General features: G+C 41.2%; 1 protein-coding gene across 1 annotated transcript in view; it reads right to left on the bottom strand.

Annotated features, from left to right (window-relative positions):
- Positions 1-5,689: 5,689 nt before the first annotated feature.
- LOC149995293 (uncharacterized) overlaps positions 5,690-24,219 on the bottom strand; it is a 37,121-nt gene continuing 18,591 nt past the window's right edge. Inside the window, exons 2-3 of the mRNA XM_090260588.1 lie at positions 17,611-17,737; positions 5,690-8,593 (exon numbers count right to left, since the gene is read on the bottom strand). Coding sequence (XP_090116714.1) covers positions 6,873-8,593; positions 17,611-17,737 — 1,848 coding nt within the window. The 3' untranslated portion in view covers positions 5,690-6,872. The remainder of the gene's footprint in view (positions 8,594-17,610; positions 17,738-24,219) is intronic.

The following is a 24,219-nucleotide window of genomic DNA, read 5'->3' as shown; positions in this document are numbered from 1 at the left end:
AGAGCTTCAGGATTCCTTCATTTGTGTCTTGGTTGGCGATCACCTCTCCCTGGAGTGCAATGGCTCATATACTGTCTTGGTTGCTGCAGTCCTGAGAAGCAAAGGTCGAACTGCTTATGGTAACCTGGAATCAAGGTAGGTCTTACCTTCAGTTCCTGAAACAACACCTTTTTACATACTTTGATTACTTAAGTTTATTAACTGTTACCTGAAACTAAAATTTTTCAACTTTTGAGTAGCCCACCAAGAGGAGTTGACGAACCTCTTAATACTTACCAGCAATTATAATAATCCCAGGAAAATGGACATAACCTCCAGCACACTGAGGATGGAACAATGGTTATAGAAGTGGTCTGACACTGTTGCCAACCCCTGGCAGGGAAGACTGTACAGTGTTTTCTTGTCCCTGAAACACCTTCCCCATTATTTCAAATCTCCTTTCCCCCTCCCTTAACTGTGTGATCTTAAAATCTTCAGGATCCACATGCTTGGCACTCCTGAGTGCTACTCAATTTATGTTGCCATATCATCTATCACCCAACAATTTACTACAAAATTTTTTTTCTCTGTGTTAGCTTTTGGCTACTCCTTCAATAAAGCCATTGAACGAGCCTGGTTGCGATGCCGTTTTTAGTCACTGCTGTATATGATAGACGTAGATAAGCCGCTGAAGACATAATATAATTAGTAACGGATTATTAAAGCAATGAAACACAATACCATGTTTATTCCATAATTCTCCATTTTTCTGGTCACACCTTACAATATTTTACCTCACTTTTCCTCCACTCAACTTCCAATGAATAATAAGGAGTCACCCTTTGGAGATACAAAAATTTTATAATGGCCACTTTTCCAGCATATAGTTCATGTAAATTCTCTCGCCTCTTAGAACTCACTGTCCATTAATTACCACCCACTGTGACTGACCTGTTCTCAGGCTCCATAGACTTTTCTCTTCAAGCTATTTCAAAATACTCACTTTATAACTCCACTAACGATCATTCATACCTTCTGCAGTTTTCTCACACCTTAATTTTATGCCTGAACTAATTGACTGTCCAGTGCAGACACTGTCACTGTATTTATGATCATCATTACCCAGCAAGGGGGTTAAATCCTGAAATGAAAGTTTTCTCACAAGTTCAGATGCCCACTGTCCCAACCCGCACACATGCCAACATTGCAGTCATCCTGGCACCAAATATAAATTTGGTACGTAGTCAGTATTCGCAGGTCCATGTCATACCCCTAAGATTGTTGCAACAGACCAATTCTCAGAAAATTCAGTATGAAATGTCATATGCAAATACAGGTGAAATGATATTGCCTTGTAAACAAATAAGATCTATGAATCTAAAACCTATTTCTCAGGGAAAGATGCCCACTTCAACACCTTCATGGATGTGTCAACACTGTACACATCTGGGGAGCAAATGTAAACCTGTTGTGGAACCACAAACCCAGGTATACCTTCTATTGTTAGGAAAAGTAAGCAAATTCCCCATATACATAGAGAACTCTCGGAGGGAAGTAAATATTTTCTGAAGTTGCATCAAATACCGAGAAAGAGCCACATGGAATATATTCTGAGGAACTCAATGGCAGTGGTGCTCTGTGTTAGCCTAATCTCTGTCCTCCATGGTCCCTCTACAACTGTCTGGAGTGTTCTTCCTCTGATCCCTGTGTGAACACACTGGACTTCAGATGTTTCTGCCATGAGAATTGTTACCCATGAAGTGAAGAGAATGAAGACTGTGTGTTTTATTCACTATTCTAGTGACCCTTACTGTTTTTATAGCAATGGCTAAATGTATGGTTTTCACCAATTCAGGGCACAAATTACAAATGGAATCTTAGGAACATTTTACTAATAAGTATTCTAAAGATGAGGGTTGAATTTTTGTGCTGTCTTTAGTGAAATAAAATTCTCTTTTAAAAGCATGCTAATAAAATATTATAAAATACAAACAGCGACATAAACAGCCTTGTAAGGAATATCTAAGCTACAGAATAATGCTGATGTTAGAATTCAATTTGTGGAGTTTCATTGGTGCTACTTGCTGAATATCTAGTCTGTGCTTAGAAACCTCAGCTATGACCATGGTTATTTTCTCTGTAAAATGACCTCCATTTAATTTTTTAAAAAGTTTGTGTCCTAAGAAGTGTGCTTCTATCTCTATGCTAACTGGAATCTGGAGTAAAAGGTATCTCACGTGTGACCCAGGACGCTGAGCTCTGTAGGGAGAGTTTGTGTTCAGAAGAACTGTTTCAGTCCAAAGGTTTGACATGCAGAAACAGGAGACTATGAAGGAGGACCTGGTTCCAAAATATGGTCCTGCCTGCAAAGTACACTTGTGAGTTTAATTGTCTCATACACCCAGTAGGGATGTAGAGAAAGAATATTCTGTGTCGTGAGCTTATTGCACGAAAAAGAGGTGAGCACTTGATATGGAGAATGGTATTCTTTAGAATTCCAGCATCACTTCCAAATGTGAAGTTCCCCCATTCACATCCAGCTGGCCCATCCACTTCAGGGAGAATATCAGTGCCACACAGGAACAACAGTCGCAAAGTCAAAGTAAGGCATGAAATTCACCAGACTAAGTGGAATCAGCGCCTGACACCCAACATGATGGAGGTGCAGAGACCGAGAAGAAATTACCAAGACCTGGGGTGGGTCAAAGTCTGAACTGAGATCAACAGAATGACAAACTATAGCTCCATCTAAAAGGAGGTTACCTGTGTGATGTTTGTGATCAGTGATTGGTCATCATACAAAGGGAAAGATCTGTGGATACATTCCTGATCAGGGCACATGCCTGTCTTGTGGATTTATTCCGTACTCGGCGTGCCTAAAGTTGCGACCAATCAATGTTTCTCCCTCACATCAATATTTCTGTCTTTCTCCTTCCCTTCCCTTCTTCGGAAAATGAATAAAAATTTTTAAATACAATAAAAGGGGATTATCTGGGAGGACTCAGTGACAGAGAGTGTGAGTGCTTTGACGTTTTAGGGAATTAGGGGGACAATCACAGTAATTGTATCAGTAAAAACAGCAGCTTAAGATGAGCCTCCATAGTCCCCACACCATACACGACCCAGTGAACCTTTCACAGCAGCGCTAGAGGTTGTTTCTGGAACCTTTTAATTCCTCCTAAACTCAAAGGGTCCCCAGACGACTTGCAGCCAGGGGTGCAGTGAGCAGCAGCAGTTCAACCCGAGTTACCCCCTAATCCCGTCTCCAAGGTCCCGTTTTCTGACCTCCGTATGACGAAACTACAGTCCTGGTTGACTCACTCCTTTCCTGTAAATTCTGTAGGGAGCCAAAACAGATCACTGTCTAGGCTAACTCGTTACTTTCTCTACCCAAAATCCTTCCTGTGTTTCACTGTCCTCGGCCCAAATAAACATACTCCAGGCAGGTCTATGTCCTGTAACAATTTCACTGTGAGTCCCTATACTTTTTAAGTTCAGACCCAGGGTGCCTGAGCACTGTCCTCCTATTATCTCTGCTCTGAGCTTTCAGAGTTGAAGCCACCCTCCCCATTCTGTTGCCATCTGCTCTCCTTAACAAACCTGTTCAAAGCCACGTACCCCCTTGATAGCAGACCAGAAAAAGGAAAGAAAATACAAAACAGAGCTTGTTGTATTGTGAAAAACAGGGTATTTTAAACTGATGAAGGATGTTAATACCAGACGTTAAAAATGAAATGTATAAAGCTTAAAGAGAGTACAGACTATTAAAACATCACTCCAATAACAAAATACCATTTATTTAATAAAGGGAAAAAAGCTAAAATGTAGTGACATTGTAACATGCATTAAAATTAGTTCTGTCAGTTTGTTATAAAAAACTGCCAAAACTCCTATCAGATGAAATAGAACACAGGATCAGACATTGAGCAAAGATACACACATAGCAAACACACATCTGAGAAAAAGTTCACCATCAATCTGTAAAACAATGCCATGAAACAACAGTGACGTAGCAGTACCTTAAAGAAAAAGTGAAATATAACAGATTTGCATAGCCCTTGTTGGTGTGGCTCAGTGGATTGTCACTGGCCTGAGTACCAAGGGTCACTGGTTCAGTCTTGGTCAGGGCATGTGCCGGGGTTGTGGACCGGGTTCCTGGTTGGGGATACAGAAGAGGCAACCACACATTGATGTTTCTCTCCCTCTCTGAAAATCAATAAACTAAAAACATTTTAAAAATGTGGATAAACTGAACATGTTATAGACTGCCGGAGAATTAAAAATGGTATAGTTTAGATCACAGATTGCTAATATGTGTAACTTATACATTTACCTACTTTACATTCAGACTTCGCACATGAAGAATTATGAACAAATATTTTCACCAGCTTCAAAGTCAAAAACTAGAAATAATCATTTTGAATAAATTCAGTGATATGTTCAAAGGAAATACTATTTCTCAGCAAAAACTGATAAGCCAGTAATACATCATTAATAAAGCGCCAATTATATATGCAACATAAATGTAAGCAGAAAAAACACCGTTACTCCCAGTTATTTACTACAATGGAGTATCAATCACATTTACAAACTGATCTGCGCAGGGCTGAGATTCAAATGCCTATGAAGTAAATTCCCTGTAACGGCCAATATTATTACAATGGTCATGGTTTCACTGTCATGTACAGGGGAAGGCTGACCAAATATTATACTAAAAATGTCTACTAATTAAATTTTTAAAAAGAGTAGGTTTTGAAAATTATTATGTCCAACTCATTTTCAAAATAGGTTTAGCAACTGTATATTCATTCCAAATTTCATACACTCAGGATGAGACTTTGCCTCAGAGACAGCAAACACAGCCGACATAAAGCTCAGTGAAACTGCACTGGCTGCTGTGGTTCAGTAGAATGAGCGCCGGTCTATGAACTAATAGGATGGGGGTATGATTACCAGTAAGGGCATATGCCTGGGAATGGCTCTAATGGGTCCATGTGAGTGGCAACGTATCAATGTATGTTACACACAGACTGATGTTTCTCTCGCCCCCCCTCTCTATAAATATAAAGAAAGGAAACGTTTTAAGAAAAAACAGCTCAAAGTAACATAACTGCTGATGGGTCAAAATAGCAACATCCCTCAACTACAGATACACCTTAGTTTTTATTCTACTAGGGCATCAGTAGCTCTGACATGAACATATGAGAGACCATAGAAATTTACACGTTTAAGAAAATTATATCGATTTTAGAGAAAGACAATAAGAGAAAGACAGAGAGACAGAGAGCGACGTTTGGATTTCTTGTTCCAGTTATGTGTGCATTCATCTGTTGCTCCATATATGTGCCCTGACAGGATATTGAAATCAGAGCCTTGGCATATGAGAAGACAATACTGTAACCAAATCAGTTACCTGCGCACACATTTAAACCCTTTTCATTATATTCAAGGAGAATGAGTGAATCAACAGAAGATAAATATTCCTGTGGATCCTGTGATTTGTGTACACACCGATCCTGCACTATTTCTCAGAAACATTTCTGGATTCATGCTCAGAAGGGGCAAATGCCCTCTAGTTGGCTGCAGTCACCTCCAGCAACTAATACGCCAGTGTTTCTGTTACAGTCACACTTTACTCTCACCCTTATGATGATACAACCGGTGACAATCACTCATGCAATTGCAGACATTATGGCACACGGCCTGCTGCATGAACAGAGCCAGAGGTTCCCTCCAATAGTATTAGCCTCCGTTTTTAAATACAGAAGAAAATTCATGCTATTCCCAGGTGCACTTGAGATTGTTATAGCTATTCTCTCCTTGGACTAATTTGAGTGTCTGCTGAAATTCACAGCATTGAGACTTCTCCTGAGAACTAGAGAGCCCACCATCTTTACTAGGTGGATAGGAGCAGGAATGCAAATTTGGGAAAAACAATTGAGTTCATTTATGCACCACATTATCCCCATGAAACAGAGACACTGATACACACATAAAAGTTATTCATGTCTTTACCCTTCTAGGGTCCAAAACTGTTTATGTACTAACCCACACCGTGAATACAGCACCTAACATGAAAGAAAAGTTAGGAAAAACACCTCCATTACTGTACAAACCAAAGGGAGATTAGCCCGACAATTCCTGCATTCGTCATTTGGACACTGAAAATTATCCGATATATAAAAACAGCCTGTCACTGAGAAAGGCGGTTTTTCTGCAGGCTGACAGTTGAACTCAGATGACGTTCTCTGGGCCAACCCGGAGTCAGGTCAATTCTACAACTAATGAGAATGTTTCAAGACCTAAAAATTTAGTCTCTTCCTAATTTTCTCCACCAAATCAGGGGACAGTCACCTTCTGGGAGCACATGTTACTGCTGACTCAAGCAATCTCTGGGAACACTATAGGTGGTGCAGGTGAAATACCTTCAGGGACAGACAAATGCAATGATGTGGATCTGGAAAAGACCTGAATATCTAAAAATCGTGCAACATGGAAACATAAAACTGGTATAAAAATTTATTATGTGAAACCTCCTAGTGCAGTTTCTGGCTGGATGGAACTTGATTCAGAAAAACAATCCTTCAAAGAATTACGTATAGTATTGTTAAATAAATGAACAAAATGAGCCCTGTACATTTCCTAAACACTAAAGACCTTCCGTCCATGTGAAGGTAGGTTAGAATTGTGGATAAAACATTTCCAACATTAACTGCACTCATAACGCCTTCTCCTATGTGAAATTTCTCCTCATAACCAAGGCCAGTGATAGTATAAGATTTCCCACATTCCTTGCAACCCTAAGGCCTTTGCCTTCTGTGAACACTCTGATGATACTGAAGGCCACCGCTATGGACGAAAAATTTCCTACATTCGCTGCACTCATAAGGCCTTTACCCAGTATGAACACTCTGATGTTTATGAAGGTTCTGTCTGATACTAAAAGATTTCCCACATATGGTGCACTCATAAGGCCTTTCCCCAGTATGAACTCTGCGATGGCGATAAAGATCCGAATTCCAGATAAATGATTTCCCACATTCGCTGCACTTATAAGGTCTTTCACCTGTGTGAACTCTCTGATGGCCTTTTAGAGCTTGCTTTCGCACGAAAGATTTCCCGCATATACTGCACGCATAAGACCTTTCACGAGTATGAACTCGCCAATGGGAATCAAGGCCCTGCTTCCAGGTAAAAGATTTCCCACATTCACTGCACGCATAAGACTTTTCCCCAGTATGAACAAGCCAATGGGCATCAAGACCCCGCTTCCAGGTAAAACATTTCCCACATTCATTGCATTTAAAAGGCCTTTCACCTGTGTGAACTTGCTGATGTTTATGAAGGGTATCCTTATATGTAAAAGATTTCCCACATTCACTGCACTCGTAAGGCCTTTCTCCAGTATGAATTCGACAATGGGCATCAAGGCCCTGCTTCCAGGTAAAAGATTTCCCACATTCATTGCATTTATAAGGCCTTTCACCAGTGTGAACTCGCTGATGGTTATGAAGGGCATGCTTCCAGGTAAAAGATTTCCCACATTCACTACACTCATAAGACCTTTCCCCCATGTGAACTGTTTGATGTACATGAAGGTAGGCATTGGTGGTAAAAGATTTCCCACATTCACTGCACTTATAAGGCCTTTCCCCAGTGTGAACTCTTTTATGTATCTGAAGGTAGCCGTTGGTCGTAAAAGACTTCCCACATTCACTGCACTCATAACGCCTTTCACCTGGGTGAACTCTCTGATGGCCTTTTAGAGCTTCCTTTCGCATGAAAGATTTCCCACATTCACTGCACGTGTAAGACCTTTCGCCAGTATGAACTCGACAATGGTCATCAAGGCCCTGCTTCCAGGTAAAAGATTTCCCACATTCACTGCATTTATAAGGTCTTTCACCTGTGTGAAATCTCTGATGATAACGAAGGCCGGTACTACTGCGATAAGATTTCCCACATTCACTGCAATGATAGAGACTTGGTCCAGTGTGAATTGTCTTTGGATAAGAATTAGAAATTCTGGTAAAATAATTTCCACAATCACGGCACACAAAATATGGTCTTCTGGTAGAAACCCCCTTGTTCTGAACATATGTATGCTTGCAGCGAACAGCTTTTTTACAGTCACTCAGGGTGAAATACTTTTTTCTTTGAGTAGTCACTCCAGGCATCAAGTTGCTCTTTGGCCTCTCTCTGCTGTGAGTGGGCTCTTGTGGGGGATGTACTGACTCTGAAAGGATGTCCGGTCCAACCTCCCTACAGGTAAGAGGCTTCTGGGACACTTTATAATTGCAATCCTTGGCAAGTGACATGCTGTCCACCGCTCCCATGAAAGTCTTTTCTCTGTCCTGAAGGTCTCGGTGCTCACGACACTTTGTACTGAAATAATATTGTTTTCCACATGCCCCACATGTCAACAGTTTCTGAATGTGTTCCTTTTCCTGCTCTTCTATGAAGTGAAAAATGTCTCTCCAAACTGCCACACAACTCTCGCAGGGGTGGCTCTTATGCGGAGACAAAGCTGCCTTGCGATTTAATGCCTCGGGCACTCTTACAGAAACATCCTGTTCAATCAGTGCTTCCACATCCTCTGCTCCACAGCAACAACCTGAAAGAAAGGAAAAACTTGAGAAGTATATCTTGTTTTTAGAAGAAATATAGTCACCCTGACTGCTTTGGTTGAGCGGATTGAGTGCCGGTTGCAAACCAATGGGCAGTGGTCCAATTCCCAGTCAAGACAAATACCTGGATTGCTGGCCAGGTCCTCAGTTACAAGGCAACCATGAATTAATGTGTCTCTCCCTCCCTTTTTCCTACCATGCCCTTTCTCTAAATATAAATAAGTAACATCATCACAAAAATTATAAAAAAAGAAATATCCTCATCACAAATGGCCAGCATTCACACCTTGCCATGAATCTATGAAACCATTCGTAGTTCAGTAGCACAGTGAAGAAATAGGTGTTATACTTTAATAGCCACAAAAGTAACTCAGTGTTGGTGACCTAACCAAGTAACAGAAAGAAGCATGGAATGAAACACAGAGAGGATAGTCAGGGACTACTCATTGTTCTTCCTCAAAAGGCTTCCTGTAGGACCTTTCCCACTGGTGATGTGAGGCTGTGTAAGAATCCTCTCTATTAACTCAAGTTTGTCAACCTCCGTTGTACCAAAGCCTATAATATTCAAGGTCAATACAATGGTGACAGCGCACACCAAGGATCTGCAAGCATAGACAAATTTTATAAGGAAGAAAAAAATAACTGTAAGAGAAATAGTTGCGGCACAAAGCTTATAGACGTGAAGATGATATGTGGGCTCGGAATGGCAGTGAAAATGAAAACTTAAAAGTGAGTAACTGACAAACTCTCAACAAAAAACAAGAATGAGAGGAATGGGGTGACGAACAGGAAATGGCGATAAAATACTTATGAACAAAATAGATTCCTAGCTATGACTTCAACAAAGCCTAAGCATGAAAACTACAGCCCTTTATGAGGCAAGAGTAGATCTAGGTCCAGTTTGGCGTGGATGGAGTCATGTTACTCTGCAGAATCACAAATGATTCTTCCCTTAAATTCCAGTGGAGTTTTTACACGGAATATAGGCCATATAACTTCAAAGAGAAAAAATGCAGACATGGATGGCCAGGACTATGATAGGGCAATGAAGAGAAAAGATACCACAGGAAAACATCTTTGTGAGTGACTTCAGCAACATGCTCAAATAAGAAGTATGACAATTTTCTCTTCTTCCAGTACAGGTAGACAGCTATCGACAGACTAAATCCTCCACAGGGAAGGGGAATAAAAATTCAGTTAAAACAAATAGAAAGTCAGACCTGGCATGGTGGCTCAGTTGGTGAGAAGGTCGACTTCATACACCAAGGTTGTGGGTTCGATCCACAGTCAAGACACATAGAAGAAGCAACCCATGAATGCATAAATAACTGGAAGAAGAAATTCATTTTCTCGCCTCCCCGTTTACCTGGTGTCTCTTAAAGTAATTAATAATCAACAACAACAACAAAGCAGCAAAAGAGCAAAGAACAAAGAACCTCATAGAAAGTATGACTGGGGTGTGGGTTACCAAACCCTTTTGAAGATGGTTAGGATCAAAAACAAGGGTCTAAGTTACCACAGTGATCATGGTAGTTGACTTTACTCAAGTGTTTTGCGATAAACACTGAAAATTTTCCTTTTTAAGAATCACAGGAGCCTCTGCAACATCTGTGAAGCTCCCACAGTTTACCCATCAGAGGGCCCTATAGTTTCTTGGCATGAAATCCAAAAGAAATCTCTTTGTTGACAGCCTAGACCTGGAAAAACACAAAAAATCAAGTTGTCCCCAGCAACATTTGCCACCAAAGACTCTGAAACATCCAAGTATCAGTAAAAAGAAATTCTGTGGAAGCAGATTGGAATTCTACAGATTTTGTCATTCTCACCTCAACTCATGTAGCATTAAGAAGAGTAGGCTGCTGGGACACGTCTTAAGACTGAAACACAACAGCAACTGAGCAAATCACACACCCAGATGTGATGAATTTTTTCTCTGGTCATAAAATTGAAAGGAGTTTCCGCATCCTCTAATGTTTAGAGATCGTTACATAGTTAAAATAAACGCGATATATAAGGCCACTACCAAGAGAGCATAAGAATTTTCCAATAATCGATACCAAAGAAATGAAATTCTATGGAAACTAGATAAGGAACAAAATATTTACTTTCAAAAACACCCATGAGCCACCAGAGAATACAAATGGACCCAACGTAAAGGAGAAACTGACACAGGAACAATAGGAGAATATCAAATATACACAACAATATACATATAATAAAAGAGATATAGTGCAATTGTCAAATTAAATGGAAAGAATAAAAACTGTAATAACAATTGTTATAGTAAATCATGGAAAATCATGTTATTTAAAAGCATCAAGGTGGAGAGAAAAACAATAAAAATAAAAATTTTATAATATGTGGCCCTGGCTTTTATGGCTCAGTGGAGTGAGTGCTGGCCTGCAAACCAAAGGGTCGCTGGTTTGATTCCCAATCAGGGCACATGCATGGGTTGCCGGCCACATCCCCGATTGGGGGCGTGTGAGGCAACCACAGATTAATGTTTCTCTGCCACCCTTTCTCACTCCCTTCCCTCCTCTCTAAAAATAAATAAATAAAATCTTTTTTAAAAATTGAAAATATGGCAAGGTAGAAAAAGTAAGATGACAAGGGTACCTGCTCTTTGCATTATGGGAATCACTGCTGTGTTTGTGTGTGTGTGTGTGTGTGTGAGGGGCAGACACAAAGAAAAGGCAGGCAAGGAGCCAGATAGGTAGAACTTTTTTTTTTAAAACACTGAGCTGAAGACTGACTGCCCAAATCTGAAAAAAAGCTCTGAATAATCAAGTGCATGCCTACTCACAAGTTCCTGTACAGGTTCAAAGCAAACCGGACTTCACCGATGAAGAAAAACGAAAGTGTCAAAAATCAAAGGCACAGAGAGCTGTGAAAACACAAAGAAGTAGAAACTCCTTGCACACAGGGGCATGCCTCAATAAGGGTATCAGCAAATTCCTCTGAAGAACACTCGCAGACTAGGAGATTATGAAAATATTATATTTAGAACAATAAATGAAAACAATTAATATTTTATCCAGAAATAGTTTTTCAGAAAGAAATACTTTCCCAGGGAAACAAACACTAAAGAACTTCATTGCCACTCAACCTGACTTATTAGGAATGGCAAAAAAACTTCTTCAAGATCAAATGAAACAGTACTAAATAGACACGCAAATAGATGGGGAAGTATAATTCTCACTAGAAAAAGTGAGAATAAAATCTAATTCACTATACAGTGGCATCGGATTCGTGGAATGCATATTACGCAGATATCATGAAGGTTTAAATTTAAATCTAGTAAAAATAATGAAGCGACCATTCTGTATTCTATTAGATACACTATATAAATCTTGTGAATTGTGACATCAAAAAAAAAAAAAAAAAGGGATAAAGGTAAAGCGTCAAAGGTAGAATACTTGGATGCAGTAAAGGTCTTACCAGTATAAAATAAAGTGTAAAGAGAATGAGAGGTTTTATGAATTCTTTAAAATCAGCAGCAAAAATAATTTTACAAAGGACAAAACAGTCAAATCACTATAAAATATCATCAAAAGTAAATAAATGTCTAAAAAATATCTAGGGGCATAGTATATAGAAACATAATCTACCACAGCTTATGTATAAAGTGCAATTTTAAGAGGAAATTTTATAGTGATGTCTACATTAAAAAAATAAAAGAAAATATCTGAAATAAATAACCAATCATTACAACTCAGAAAACTTTAAAAACAACAAGAAAGTAAACTCAAACCTAGCAAAGGAAAAGAAGAAATTAAAGGAAATAGAGAAGACAAAAAAAGAAAATATCTAAAAGCAATTTTTTGGAAGATACATGTAATTGAAAAACCTCTAGTTAGACTAAAACAAAGGACTCAAATAATTGAAAGAACCATTTGAGACATGACACTGCAGCCAACACCACAAACCACAATGCATCATCATGACAGTTACTGGCACATGACATGACCCTACAAGAAAAAACTGTCAAATATCCACAGTAATCTCCTGAAATTAAAAAGAATTCAAAGCCCTGGCCAGGTTCCAATACACCTAGATTGTAGAAAAGTACCCCATGAGGAAACACGCATTCGGCTATGAATGCAGATATGGTTGGAACCATGGAAATATGTTTTTCCTTTCCCTGTGCGTCAGGCTCCATTCTTCTCTGAAATCAATAAATAAAATTTTTTACAAATAAACAGAACTTCCCGCCAAGACAGAGGCTTAGGTCCACACGCTTTACCATCTTCCACAACAATAAGATCACAACAACCTCAAAGGTATAAACCACAAAAACTACAAGAAAATGGAACTGCATGGATGCCCAACAAACAAAGACATAAGGAAGTAATACTCATCCTGACAGACAGGAGGGACAAAGAGGACGCAGTGCGGCAGAAGCATTTGCAGCAAGGCAGTGCTGTGGCAGACCAGCGGAAAGAGCAGTAATACATTAAAAGCATCTGGAGAGATACCTGGGCAGAGATCTCAGCACCAGATGGGTCTGTGCAGCTCATGACTCCACTGCCGGGACAATAAGCCTCATTGCTTCGGACTCTCTGAAAATCAGTGGAGTTTGAAGTAGAGGGAGAATCTCTCACTCTCTCAGCATAGTCCATTTGTGTAGAGGCCCTGACATTCCTAGAATGTGTGCAAACCCATCCACTCTCAGAAACACAACCAGGGCAACAGCTAGAGGTGCACCAATTTAAATGAGATGCAAGATCAAGTGCCATTGTTCTCTCTGAGATCCATCCCAGACATACAGCACCACAACATGATGAAACAGCTCACCCCACACTGACGAAAAGCTAATGCTCTGCCACTTACAACATAACTGGTGCAACAGCAATACCTAAGACAAACAGGGAAAAAGAGGAAGGCTGTCAAGTAGAGAAGACAGAGAAGTATGGCCCAAAAGAGGGAGCATTCAAGGTTCTAGTGGGAGAACTAAGCAATGAGGAGATAGGCAACCTAACAGCGAGAGTACAAAACACTGGTCGTAACGATGCTCTCAGTCTTGAGAGGCAAGAGTAACTACGATAAATGCATACGAGAAGAAATGAAGGCTACTTAGTGAAATGAAGGAAATACACAAGAAACAAAGAGAGAAGGGAACGAAGCTTGGGTTCAAAACAAAAATTTGAAACCTCATGAAGAAATAAAGCACTCAACCAGTACAGAATCCAAAAACAAAAATTAAATAAACAAGAAGAAGGAGCTTCTGGGACAACTTTAAACATGTCAAATTATGAATCATAGGGGTGGCAAAAGAAGAAGAGAAAGGGCAAGACATTGAAAACTTATGTGAAAAAACAATAAAGGAAAATTTCTTAACTTAGTAAACAAAACAGACATAAAAATTCAATAGGCACAGAGAACCCCAAAGAAGCTAGATCCAAGGAGGAACACACCAAGGCACAGTATAATTACTATCCCAAAGGTTAAAGATAAAGAGAGAATCTTAAAAGTAGCAAGAGAAAAAAAGAGAATTACCTACTCTTCTAAGACCATCAGCCCTGGCTGGTGTGGATGAGTGGATTAAATGCCACCCTGTGAACCAAAGGGTCGACAATTCAAATCCCAGTCAGGGCATATCACTGGGTTGCACGCTAGGTCCCCAGTTGAGGACTCGCAGGCGTCAACCACACATTGATGTATCTCTCCCTCTTTTTCTCCCTTCCTTCTCCTCTCTTTAAAAATAAATAAATAAAATCTTTAAAAAAAGAAAAAACATTAGCTGATTTCTCAAAAGACACTCAGCAGGCAAAAGGGGACTGGCAACAAGTATTGAAAGTGATGAAAACCAAGGATCCCCAACCAACATTACTCCATCCAGAAAACAATCATTTAGAATGGAAAGGCAGATAAAGTATTTCTCAGTCAAGGTAAAGCTAAAGGATTTCATCATCACCAAGCCATTATTATACAAAATGTTTAAGAGACTTATTTAAGAAAAAGAAGAGGCTCAATACTGTTAACAGTAATACGAGATCAAACTCAAAACTGTCAACAGAATCTAAAACAAGAACACAAACACAAGACCCTAAGAAAAAAACTAGAAAAGGAACAAAATCGTAGGTATGAGAATCATTGGGAGAGTTATCAGATGCCATAGAAAAGGGTAGAAAAGGGGAAGTGGTGCAGAGTTTAAGAAGTATAATTGGTACATACAAAATAAACAGAGGGATGTTAAGAATATACAGGAAACGCCCTGGCTGCTGTGGCTCAGTGGATTGAGTGTCAGCCTGCAAACCAAGTGTCACTGGTTCGATTCCCAGTCAGGGCACATGACCAGGTTCCACGCCAGGTCCCAAGTTGGGGGCACATGAGGCAACCACACATTGATGTCTTTCTCCTTTCCACTCTCTCTCTAAAAAGAAAAAAAAAAAAAAAAAATATATATATATATATATATATATATGTATGTATATGTATGTGTGTGTGTGTGTGTGTGTGTGTATATATATATACACACACACACACATACACATGAAAGGTAGAAGCCAAAGAATATAGGTATGTCCCATGAACATGAACTAAGAAGGTGGGACACTGGAGGAAAGTGACATGTGGGTGGAGGGGACCAAAGGGGGGAAAAAAAGTCAGAAAAGTGTACCAGCATTATCAATAAAATATGATTAAACAAAAACTAAAAATAAAGAAATACATAAATAAATGGAGAAAAGTGACTGGACACAAAATTCAAATTACAAATCTGAGTTCCATTTCTACATACTAATCATTAATTCTTTGATAAACAAATGAAGAGTCATGGCCAGGTGGCTCAGTTTCTATGTTCCAGGTCAGAGAACCCAAATAGGTTGCTTGTTGGGTCCCAGGTTGGTGCACATGTAGGAGGTAACCCATCGATGTTTCTCTGTCACATAACGTGATTTGCTCCCTCTCCCCCTTACTCTGTCTATAAAATCAATGTACATAACCTAAGGTCAGGAGTAAGAAGAAAATAAAGAAATTAAGAAGATAGTAAACATTACAATAGCATCAAAAACAATAAAATACATATCAATAAATTAAACTGAAAAAGATGAAAACCTGAATATTGAACAGGACAATACAGTGCTTAAAAAAAACGATGTAAAGGCAAATGCCTGAAAGACAGCTAGTGTTCAAATTCAAACTTAAATTTAAATTTTTAAATTTAATAAAGATAAAGTATCTATAGTACCCAAATCAACCTACAGAGAAATGCAATTTTGGAAATTCCAATGGTATTTTAACACAAATCAAAAAAGAATCCTGTAGAGTACAGAGCCTCAAAATACCTTGATAGCAAAAGCAATCTTGAGCAAGAACAAATTTTGTTAGCATCTGACTTCCTGACTTGAATCTGTTGCAAAGCCAAAGAACCAGTGTGTTATTAAAATCAATAAAGAAACACAGAGCAATATAAAAGCACACCACAACAAATAATAAACACAGGCACTGATATTCAACTAATCTTTGACTAAAACTTCTGGGCTTAAGAAAAAAATGATTTTCCTATCTAATGCTGCTAGGAAAAATAGATAATCACATGTAAACCACAAAATTGAAAATCACTAATTAAAATTAGTTCAAACCGTATGAAAAATTAAATGTCAGTCTTAAAGCTTAAAATACTTTAAAGACAACCTAGAATAGATGCTTTAGAGATTTTTATTTCATTTTCATCTACATCATAATTTTGTAAAAGATTTTATTCATTATTTTCCATGAAGAGGAAGAGAGGGAGACAGAGAGGGAGAGATTCATTGATGTGCAAGAAAAGCATGAATTTGTTGCCTGTCCCACACCTCCAAGTGGGGACCCAGCTTGCAACCCAAGCCTGTTCCCTGACTGGGAATCCAACCAGATGACATTCTGGTTTCCAGGAAAACACAACAACCACTTACTACTTAGGGCTGAAAATTAGTTTTTGAAATAAGCTTCTAAACATGACAACAACCACAATGCAAAGAGCATATATAAGCAGTTGAACCTACAACAAATGAAGAGGCTTCTCTACAGAAGAACAAGTGAAAGAAAATGCAGCCCTGCCCAGTGTGGCTCAGTTGGTGTAAGTCACCCTGTAATCCTACAGGTGGCCTGTTGGATCAGGGCACTTGACTGGGTTCGTGTTTCAGACTCTGGTTGGGGCTGGAGAGATAAGCAAAGGATCAATGTTTCTCTCCCATATTGGCGGTTCTATTTTCCTTTCCTTCCTTTCTATCTAAAAATAGAAATTGAAATATGTATTAAGAAAAGGAAAAAAAGAAGGCAAACTCGGAATGGGAGATAAACACTTGCAGAACGTATACATGTATGGCTTGAAGATGCCGTAGATTCCATTCTGAAAATGTCACGTAAATTCATTTACCAGTAAATACAAACTTATATCAAGACTATTCTATAGGCTATTAACAAAGCAACAGCTGAGTCCAATAAAAAGAAATCTACGTGACTTATTTAAAATTACTTTCTCAGGAACACTAGTAACCAGCATCTGAGCCTGCTGCAAAACTGGCAACAGCAGACATGCTAAATACGGAATTGGCAAAAGCACTGAAAGGGCACAAAAAGAAGAGCAAAATCAACATTTGGGAGGGAAAATTATGCCAATATTAAAAGCATGTATCACTAGGTGAAAAGACATTGATTAAATACACATGACATTCAAAATTCATTAGCCAAAAAAGATGTAGATTTCCCAAATATGTACAAATGACCCATAGGAATAGAAAATAGGCTTTTTCTTACTAACCAAGGTGGTATTCATTAGGCCCCGTGCAACATTACCAACCATAAATCCTACCCTATGTGTTGGTTATTTCAGAAACTGCTATTCCAGGGGAAAAAAAGGAAAGTACACACAAACCACACCTACCAGGAAAGCAACTGCTCAGAAACCTGGAAAATCAAGCAGTGCTTACCGTCCACATGTGAGGAGAGAGCACCCTCTAGAGAACAGGGGGCATGGGAAATGCAAAGGCAGGTCCATGTAACTGGCCAGTGAGGGTCTTACCCAGTGAGAATAAAAGCTCAAAGTTCTCCAGCATCACACCCAGGTACAGGCGTCTCTGACTGTCATCCAGGAGGCACCATTCCTTCCTGGAGAAGTACAGGGCAATGTCCCCAAAGGTCACACCAACCTGTCAAAATTGAAACAAATGACAAGAGCTGTCATATGTCAGAACCGTAACACTCTCTTACAATTCGTCCTCACGTTCAATTTCCTCCAGGGCTCCCCAGTTCACTGAGGACACCAGGCCCATATACCAGTGCTGGCCGCTCTGTCATCACAGCCCCATCAATTACTCTACTCACGCTCAGCAACAGCTGCTGTTTGGGGCCTAGAGGGGAGCGGAGAGCAGATAAACGCCCTATAAGGATTAGAACGTGACTGTAGGTTCTCATTTTTCCCCACAAGCAATGCCATTCAGTGTCCCAGATCATGTCTCAAAGTCACAGCCAAACATGGGCTTCTGCTTTACACTTAAGTCCCCAAAAGAGGTACCGGGCACAGTCATCTCTCACTTCCTCTGCTAGTGCTCGCCGTTGTGGAATGTCTGCCCCCTTCACGGCTTCAGAGCACAGGTCCTCTCCCTCAGCTCTGTCACCTTCCTGCTCCGTAGTACAGGTACATCTCCGGACTCACCCAAAACTAGGCCTATGGCATCTGAGAGTGCTTGGCATGTTCCAGCAGGATCCGGAATAACCCCTTATCTGACGGATCCCACAGCCCGGCAAAGGCGCGAAAGGGGATCTGAACTTCTCCCTTCCTGCCCGCTGCTCTTTGCGTCAATAATCAAGACCCAGATACTAAGGGAATTTTAGATACAAAAACCTCGTGTTCACTCTGCACTGTAATTGCTGTGTGTGCAGAAACCACAACACTCTTCCGATGACCCTCCTCATGATGTCTGATGCGAAGCCTGACAGGACGCGGCACAGGGATGTAGCGTTCATGCCGTGAGTCTGTGAAGGAGGGAATGCGGGAGGCCGCGCACTCACCTCACGAAAGCATCGAAGTGAGGCCGCCAAGGTACGTTGTCGGGGAGGAGAGACAGTAACGGCGGGAGAGGAGGAAACCAGGGACATGGCGACCCCTGTCAGTTTCACCCTGTCAGGGTCGCCCAGCTCCTTACTGTCATGTGTTCTCTGTGGACCACAACTCTGGCGCCATCTTCGTCCCCACCCCGCATTTCCAGCAGCACCCAGGGACCGGGAGGTTCAGAGAACGTGATCAAACCGACTTTCGGGGAAGACAAAGTGACCGTTCTCGCGCCGAAGTCCCGCCTTACGCGGTGAGCGCCAATGGCAATGCGTTTTGCGAACCTTCAGTGGCTAGGAGGGGCGTGGTGTTCCTCGCATGGTATTCTGGGTAATATAGGTTATGGAGAAACCCTGGCTGGTTTGGCTCAGTGGATTGAGCGTCGGCCTGCGAGCTAAGTGTCGCTGGTTCGATCTTCCAGTCAGGGCACATCAGAGAAGGAAAACTCAGACTCCAAAAAACCTCCGCTGCCTTGCGGCGTACCTCTTCAGGGGAAAGGCTAAGGGAGTAAACCCCGACAGAAAATCCGGAGCCGGAGTCCCTAAGGCGGTTTGACGTTGCAGTCAACACCGGCAACTCCTGCGGCGCACCTGAAGCCAAGCTGTATTGACTCCGTCTTTCCCTTGGACCCTTCAGCTGCGAAGAGAGGGTGGGGTCTGCTGCATGGGCAACAGCAGACCCTCCATATCACCCTGCCCAGGCTCTGTAGCTTCAGCTTCACTGGAGAGGACACTCCAGCGTCATCACAAGATGTCGATTCAACACGGGAGGAGACAGATACCGTGTCACTCCCGAGTCGGACTGCACAGCCATTCTTGGCGGTGCAGATAGACTCTTAAGAAGCTACACCATCGTCTCTCGAGACGGACGGCTGCCGACGACGACGACGACGACGACGATAGGTTATGGAGACCAAAGTGTAGTTGGGCCTTTTCTAAGATCCCTTCAGCAAAAAAAATCATGATCCACCGCCAGGTTCCATGGGACATTATACATCGTCACAAGACATATCATAAAAGTGGCTAAAGAAGTTTTCATCTTTTCCTGGCCCAGAGACTTGAGTTCATATTGATAAAAAAACATTATCTGAGGCCCAAACAGTGAGTCATAATGTAAGAAACAAGGAAATAGTGACTCCCAAACCAGTAGAAAGATGGTCATCACCAGACAAAGGGAAAATGGGGGAAAGGAGTTGACAGTAGTAGTATATTTACAAATCACAATAGGGGCATTTAGATAATCGTTAGATTGTAACTCCGGAGTAACTAGTAATGGAGAAATGGGGGCGGGGGAAGAGAGGGGAGAAAGAGCTAATCACATTACTATAAAACCAGATTTCTTTGTCTACTTTGGGCGCACATTCTCCTGGCTGAGGGTGCGCCCAACTCCAGAGTCGTAAAAAAAAGCCTCGCTTTGCTGCTCAAGTCCTGTGTCCCGGTTTTTATTGTGAGCATTTCTCACAATAATAAGAGGTATTCCTGAGAGTCTGGAAAGATTTACCACACAAATTACCTACTTACACTCTTAAATATGTATGTGATAAATATAATACAAGTCTTTAGCTATGTCTTTTTTTTTTTAACAAAAATAAAACTATGTCGTCGGCAGCCATCCGTCTCGAGAGACGATGGTGTAGCTTCTTAAGAGTCTATCTGCACCGCCGAGAATGGTTGTGCAGTCCGACTCGGGAGTGACACGGTATCTGTCTCCTCCCGTGTTGAATCGACATCTTACGATGACGCTGAAGTGTCCTCTCCAGTGAAGCTGAAGCTACAGAGCCTGGGCAGGGTGATATGGAGGGTCTGCTGTTGCCCATGCAGCAGACCCCCCCTCTCTTCGCAGCTGAAGGGTCCAAGGGAAAGACGGAGTCAATACAGCTTGGCTTCAGGTGCGCCGCAGGAGTTGCCGGTGTTGACTACAACGTCAAACCGCCATAGGGACTCTTGCTCCGGATTTTCTGTCGGGGTTTACTCCCTTCGCCTTTCCCCTGAAGAGGTATGCCGCAAGGCAGCGGAGGTTTTTTGGAGTCAGAGTTTTCCTTCTCTGATGTGCCCTGACTGGAAGATCGAACCAGTGACACTTAGCTTGCAGGCCGACGCTCAATCCACTGAGCCAAACCAGCCAGGGACATAAAACAATGAATCATAACATAAACATTAAATAGATGACTACTGTTTTGATATAATTTGAATCTTATTAGAAATGAATAAAGTTTTTACAATATTCGACAATTGAATTCTCATGATATTTAGTATTTTTATGAATGTGTAAATAGTATTGTATTATTGTTACAGAGTGGGGGTACCCCCCTAAAAAAAATCCCCAAATACTATGGGTTGGGGGATGGGGAACAGAAAACAGGTTTTAAGAGGCCTTTGCATAACTATGGCTGGTAACTAGTGTTTTATTTATGCACAAGGTATTGGTTCTTCTAAGGACCCAAAGAGATGGGAGGGGTTTTGACCAGGAAGTGGTGAGGGAAGAGCATACAGGGCCTCTGCAAGTTTCTGTGAGTGGTCAGAACTGGTTACCACGCCTACTGCTTCACAGGCCATGGGTGAGGGATTTAAAAATAAGGTGGCTACCATTTTAGAGAGAGGAGAAAAGATCCACGTGGTTTGCAAGAAGGGCAGAGAAGGATACCGTGCATCTTTGAAACGGAAAGTAAAACTCCATGCGGTTTACAAGAAGTCTGTGTACTTCATGTGGTTCTGCATTAAGAGCTGGAGAACACCACGACACCAAAAACCTCCCCAATCACGCTCGAATGATTGGGAGCTACCGGTAAAACTGAACTGGGTCTGGCAGGTAGCGAAAGTGTATCTCTGACTTTTCTAAAAGTAGCCTGGCTGTGCGTTTGTGGATGTTTTAAACAAAATAAGACTTAATGGCAAAAATCCACCATAATCTAAATCTGTATAACTGTTACAGAGTGGGGGTGTCCAAAAATCCCCTGAGCCTGCGGGTTGGGGGATGGGGAAAAGGGAACGGATTTTAAGATGGCTTTACATGACTATGGCTAGAAGCTTAGTGTCTCAGTTATGCAAATAGCTTTGGTTCTTCCAAGGCCCCAAGAAGATGGGAGGGGTTTTGACCATGGAATGGTATGGAAAGAGCATACAGAGCCTGTGCAAGGTTCTGTGAATGGTCAGAACTGGTTACCACACCCACTGCGTTAGAGGACGTGGTCAGGGGTTTAAAAATAGACAGCAGACATTTTGGCTGGGTTCTCCATGAGGTTTTCAGAAGGGAGAATACAATGCGGCTTTAAGAAGGGAGAATATCATGTAGCTTTGAAAAGGCAAAGAGAGAACCATGCGTGATCCAGTGCACCATGGCACATTTTTTCCTGGACTGTTATACAGAGGCTGATGACATTGTACCCAGATCCTGAAGGAGACAGCTGAAAGATCAGGGATGGGGATCTTTGGGGCATGTTTTTGGCTTCTAGTCTTTTGGGGAGCAAGGGAAGTGCTGGGTCCCATGGGAAAACAGGGCTGTGAACTGAAGTGCTCACTGTCTTCCTCAGGTTGGAATATTGTAAATAAAGACCTGTTTTCCTCAACACGCGTCGGCAGCCGTCTGTCTCAAGAGACGATGGTGTAGCTTCTTAAGAGTCTATCTGCACCGCCGAGAATGGCTGTGCAGTCCGACTCGGGAGTGACACGGTATCTGTCTCCTCCCGTGTTGAATCGACATCTTGCGATGACGCTGGAGTGTCCTCTCCAGTGAAGCTGAAGCTACAGAGCCTGGGTAGGGTGATATGGAGGGTCTGCTGTTGCCCATGCAGCAGACCCCCCCTCTCTTCGCAGCTGAAGGATCCAAGGGAAAGACGGAGTCAATACTAGTTGTTGGGTATTATACGAAGGTGCCAGGTGACATAACCTGGCTTTGTAACATAACCTTTAAATAAAGATATCTTTCTCTTTTCACCAATCTTTGGTATTGATAGTTGTGCTATGGGGGTGGGTAATTGGGCCCCTTATAACTGAAAAGCTTGCGCGTTCTGTTACTTTATCATACTGAAAGGAAATTTGCCTATTACAAACATATGCAACACATCAGGTAAGATGGTGTTTCAGACATTTTCAATGTGGTAAGATTACAAACTTATTTAGAAGTTATATTTAGAATAAAATATATTGATAATGAAACTTATGTAAAGCTCAGAAACTTTTAAATATCACATGAAATATAAATAACAAGTAATATCAGTTTGCATATGTGCAGTTGTAAGGGACAAAGAAACTGGTGACTCAAACTGTAGATAATAATTAGCAAAAAAAAAAATAATTGAATTAAATCGTGAATTAGAGGGTCTCCCGAGTCAGAGTCAACAGTATTAGCATACCTACAAGTCTGGAAGTGACATTCTGCAGCTTAGGAAAAATGCCTTTGAGATCAAAGGGGGAAAATATTCAGCACCAAACACCAGAAAACAAAAAAATACAGCTAGACAGCCCAGCAAGAAGTTAGGGAATCTTCAAGGGAGAGCTGGAGACAAACCTATAACCAGATTAGCCTTAGTTAATCACTACCCTCAGTTAACTTAGTTAATTGCATCAGATTTTAACTCTGATTATCCAGCAAATGGAGAAACTGGGGAGAAGGGAAGAGGAGGAAGAGGTAGGTTACTCGATTTAGTGTAAAATAAGTTTGTCTGCTTCCGGGCATATGCATGTCCCTGATATGGCTGGGTGTCCAGCTCTGCAGACCTGTGAATAAACAATGCCTAGCCCACTGCTTAAGTCCTGCGTCCTGCTGTTTTATTGCAAGCGTTTCTCACACAATGAATATTAAAAATCAATACAAATTTGTAAGAACTTTTTCTATTTAAAAACTCACTGTAGCCCTGGGAGGCATGACTCAGTGCATTGATCGCCCGCCTGCTAAATAAAAGATCCCCTGTTGGATTTCCAGTCAGGGTACATGCAGGGTGGCGGGCTAGGTTCACAGTAGTGGGGCACAAGACGCAACCACTCATTTATCTTTCTCTCCCTCTTTCTCACTCCATAGCACTCGCTCTGGAAATAAATAAAATCTATTTAAAATTTTCTTTTAATCAAAATAAAAATTCAGAGTATAGCCTTAGCTGATGTCGCTCAGGGGACTGAGCCCCAGGTGAACCTAAAGGCTGCCAATTCCATTCCCAGTCACCGCACATACCTGGGTTGCACGACAGGTCCCCTGTTGGGCATGTGCCATAGACAACAAATCCATGTTCCCCCAGCACACCATGTTTCTCTCCCTCCCTTCCCCTCTTTACAAATAAATAAATAAAATCTATTTTAAAATTCAAAGTAAAAGGACACTGTAATTTAATCCAAAATTCAAAAAATATTAAGCCAAGTAACGAAACAGAGTGAAACCACAAAAGCCGGTGTTTGTGCTGTCTGTCACCTACCAGACCCAATAAGCAGAGACAGGGACTGAATCTTTATGGGTGCTTTCTTCAGGTGGTTGGCGATCAGAGAAGACAGAGAGTTTGTCCCCTAACAGACTGTCTTAAATTCCACTATGAACAAGACATTTTTATAAGGAGAAGAGTAAGTAAGGGGTTTGGAATTCAGGGAAAAGGTT

Source organism: Furipterus horrens, unplaced genomic scaffold, assembly GCF_987537825.1.
Source record: "Furipterus horrens unplaced genomic scaffold, mFurHor1.1.pri manual_scaffold_13, whole genome shotgun sequence".
Classification (NCBI taxonomy): Eukaryota; Metazoa; Chordata; class Mammalia; order Chiroptera; family Furipteridae; genus Furipterus; species Furipterus horrens.
Note: the sequence above shows the minus strand (reverse complement) of the source record. Positions and strands in the feature narration are given on the sequence as shown.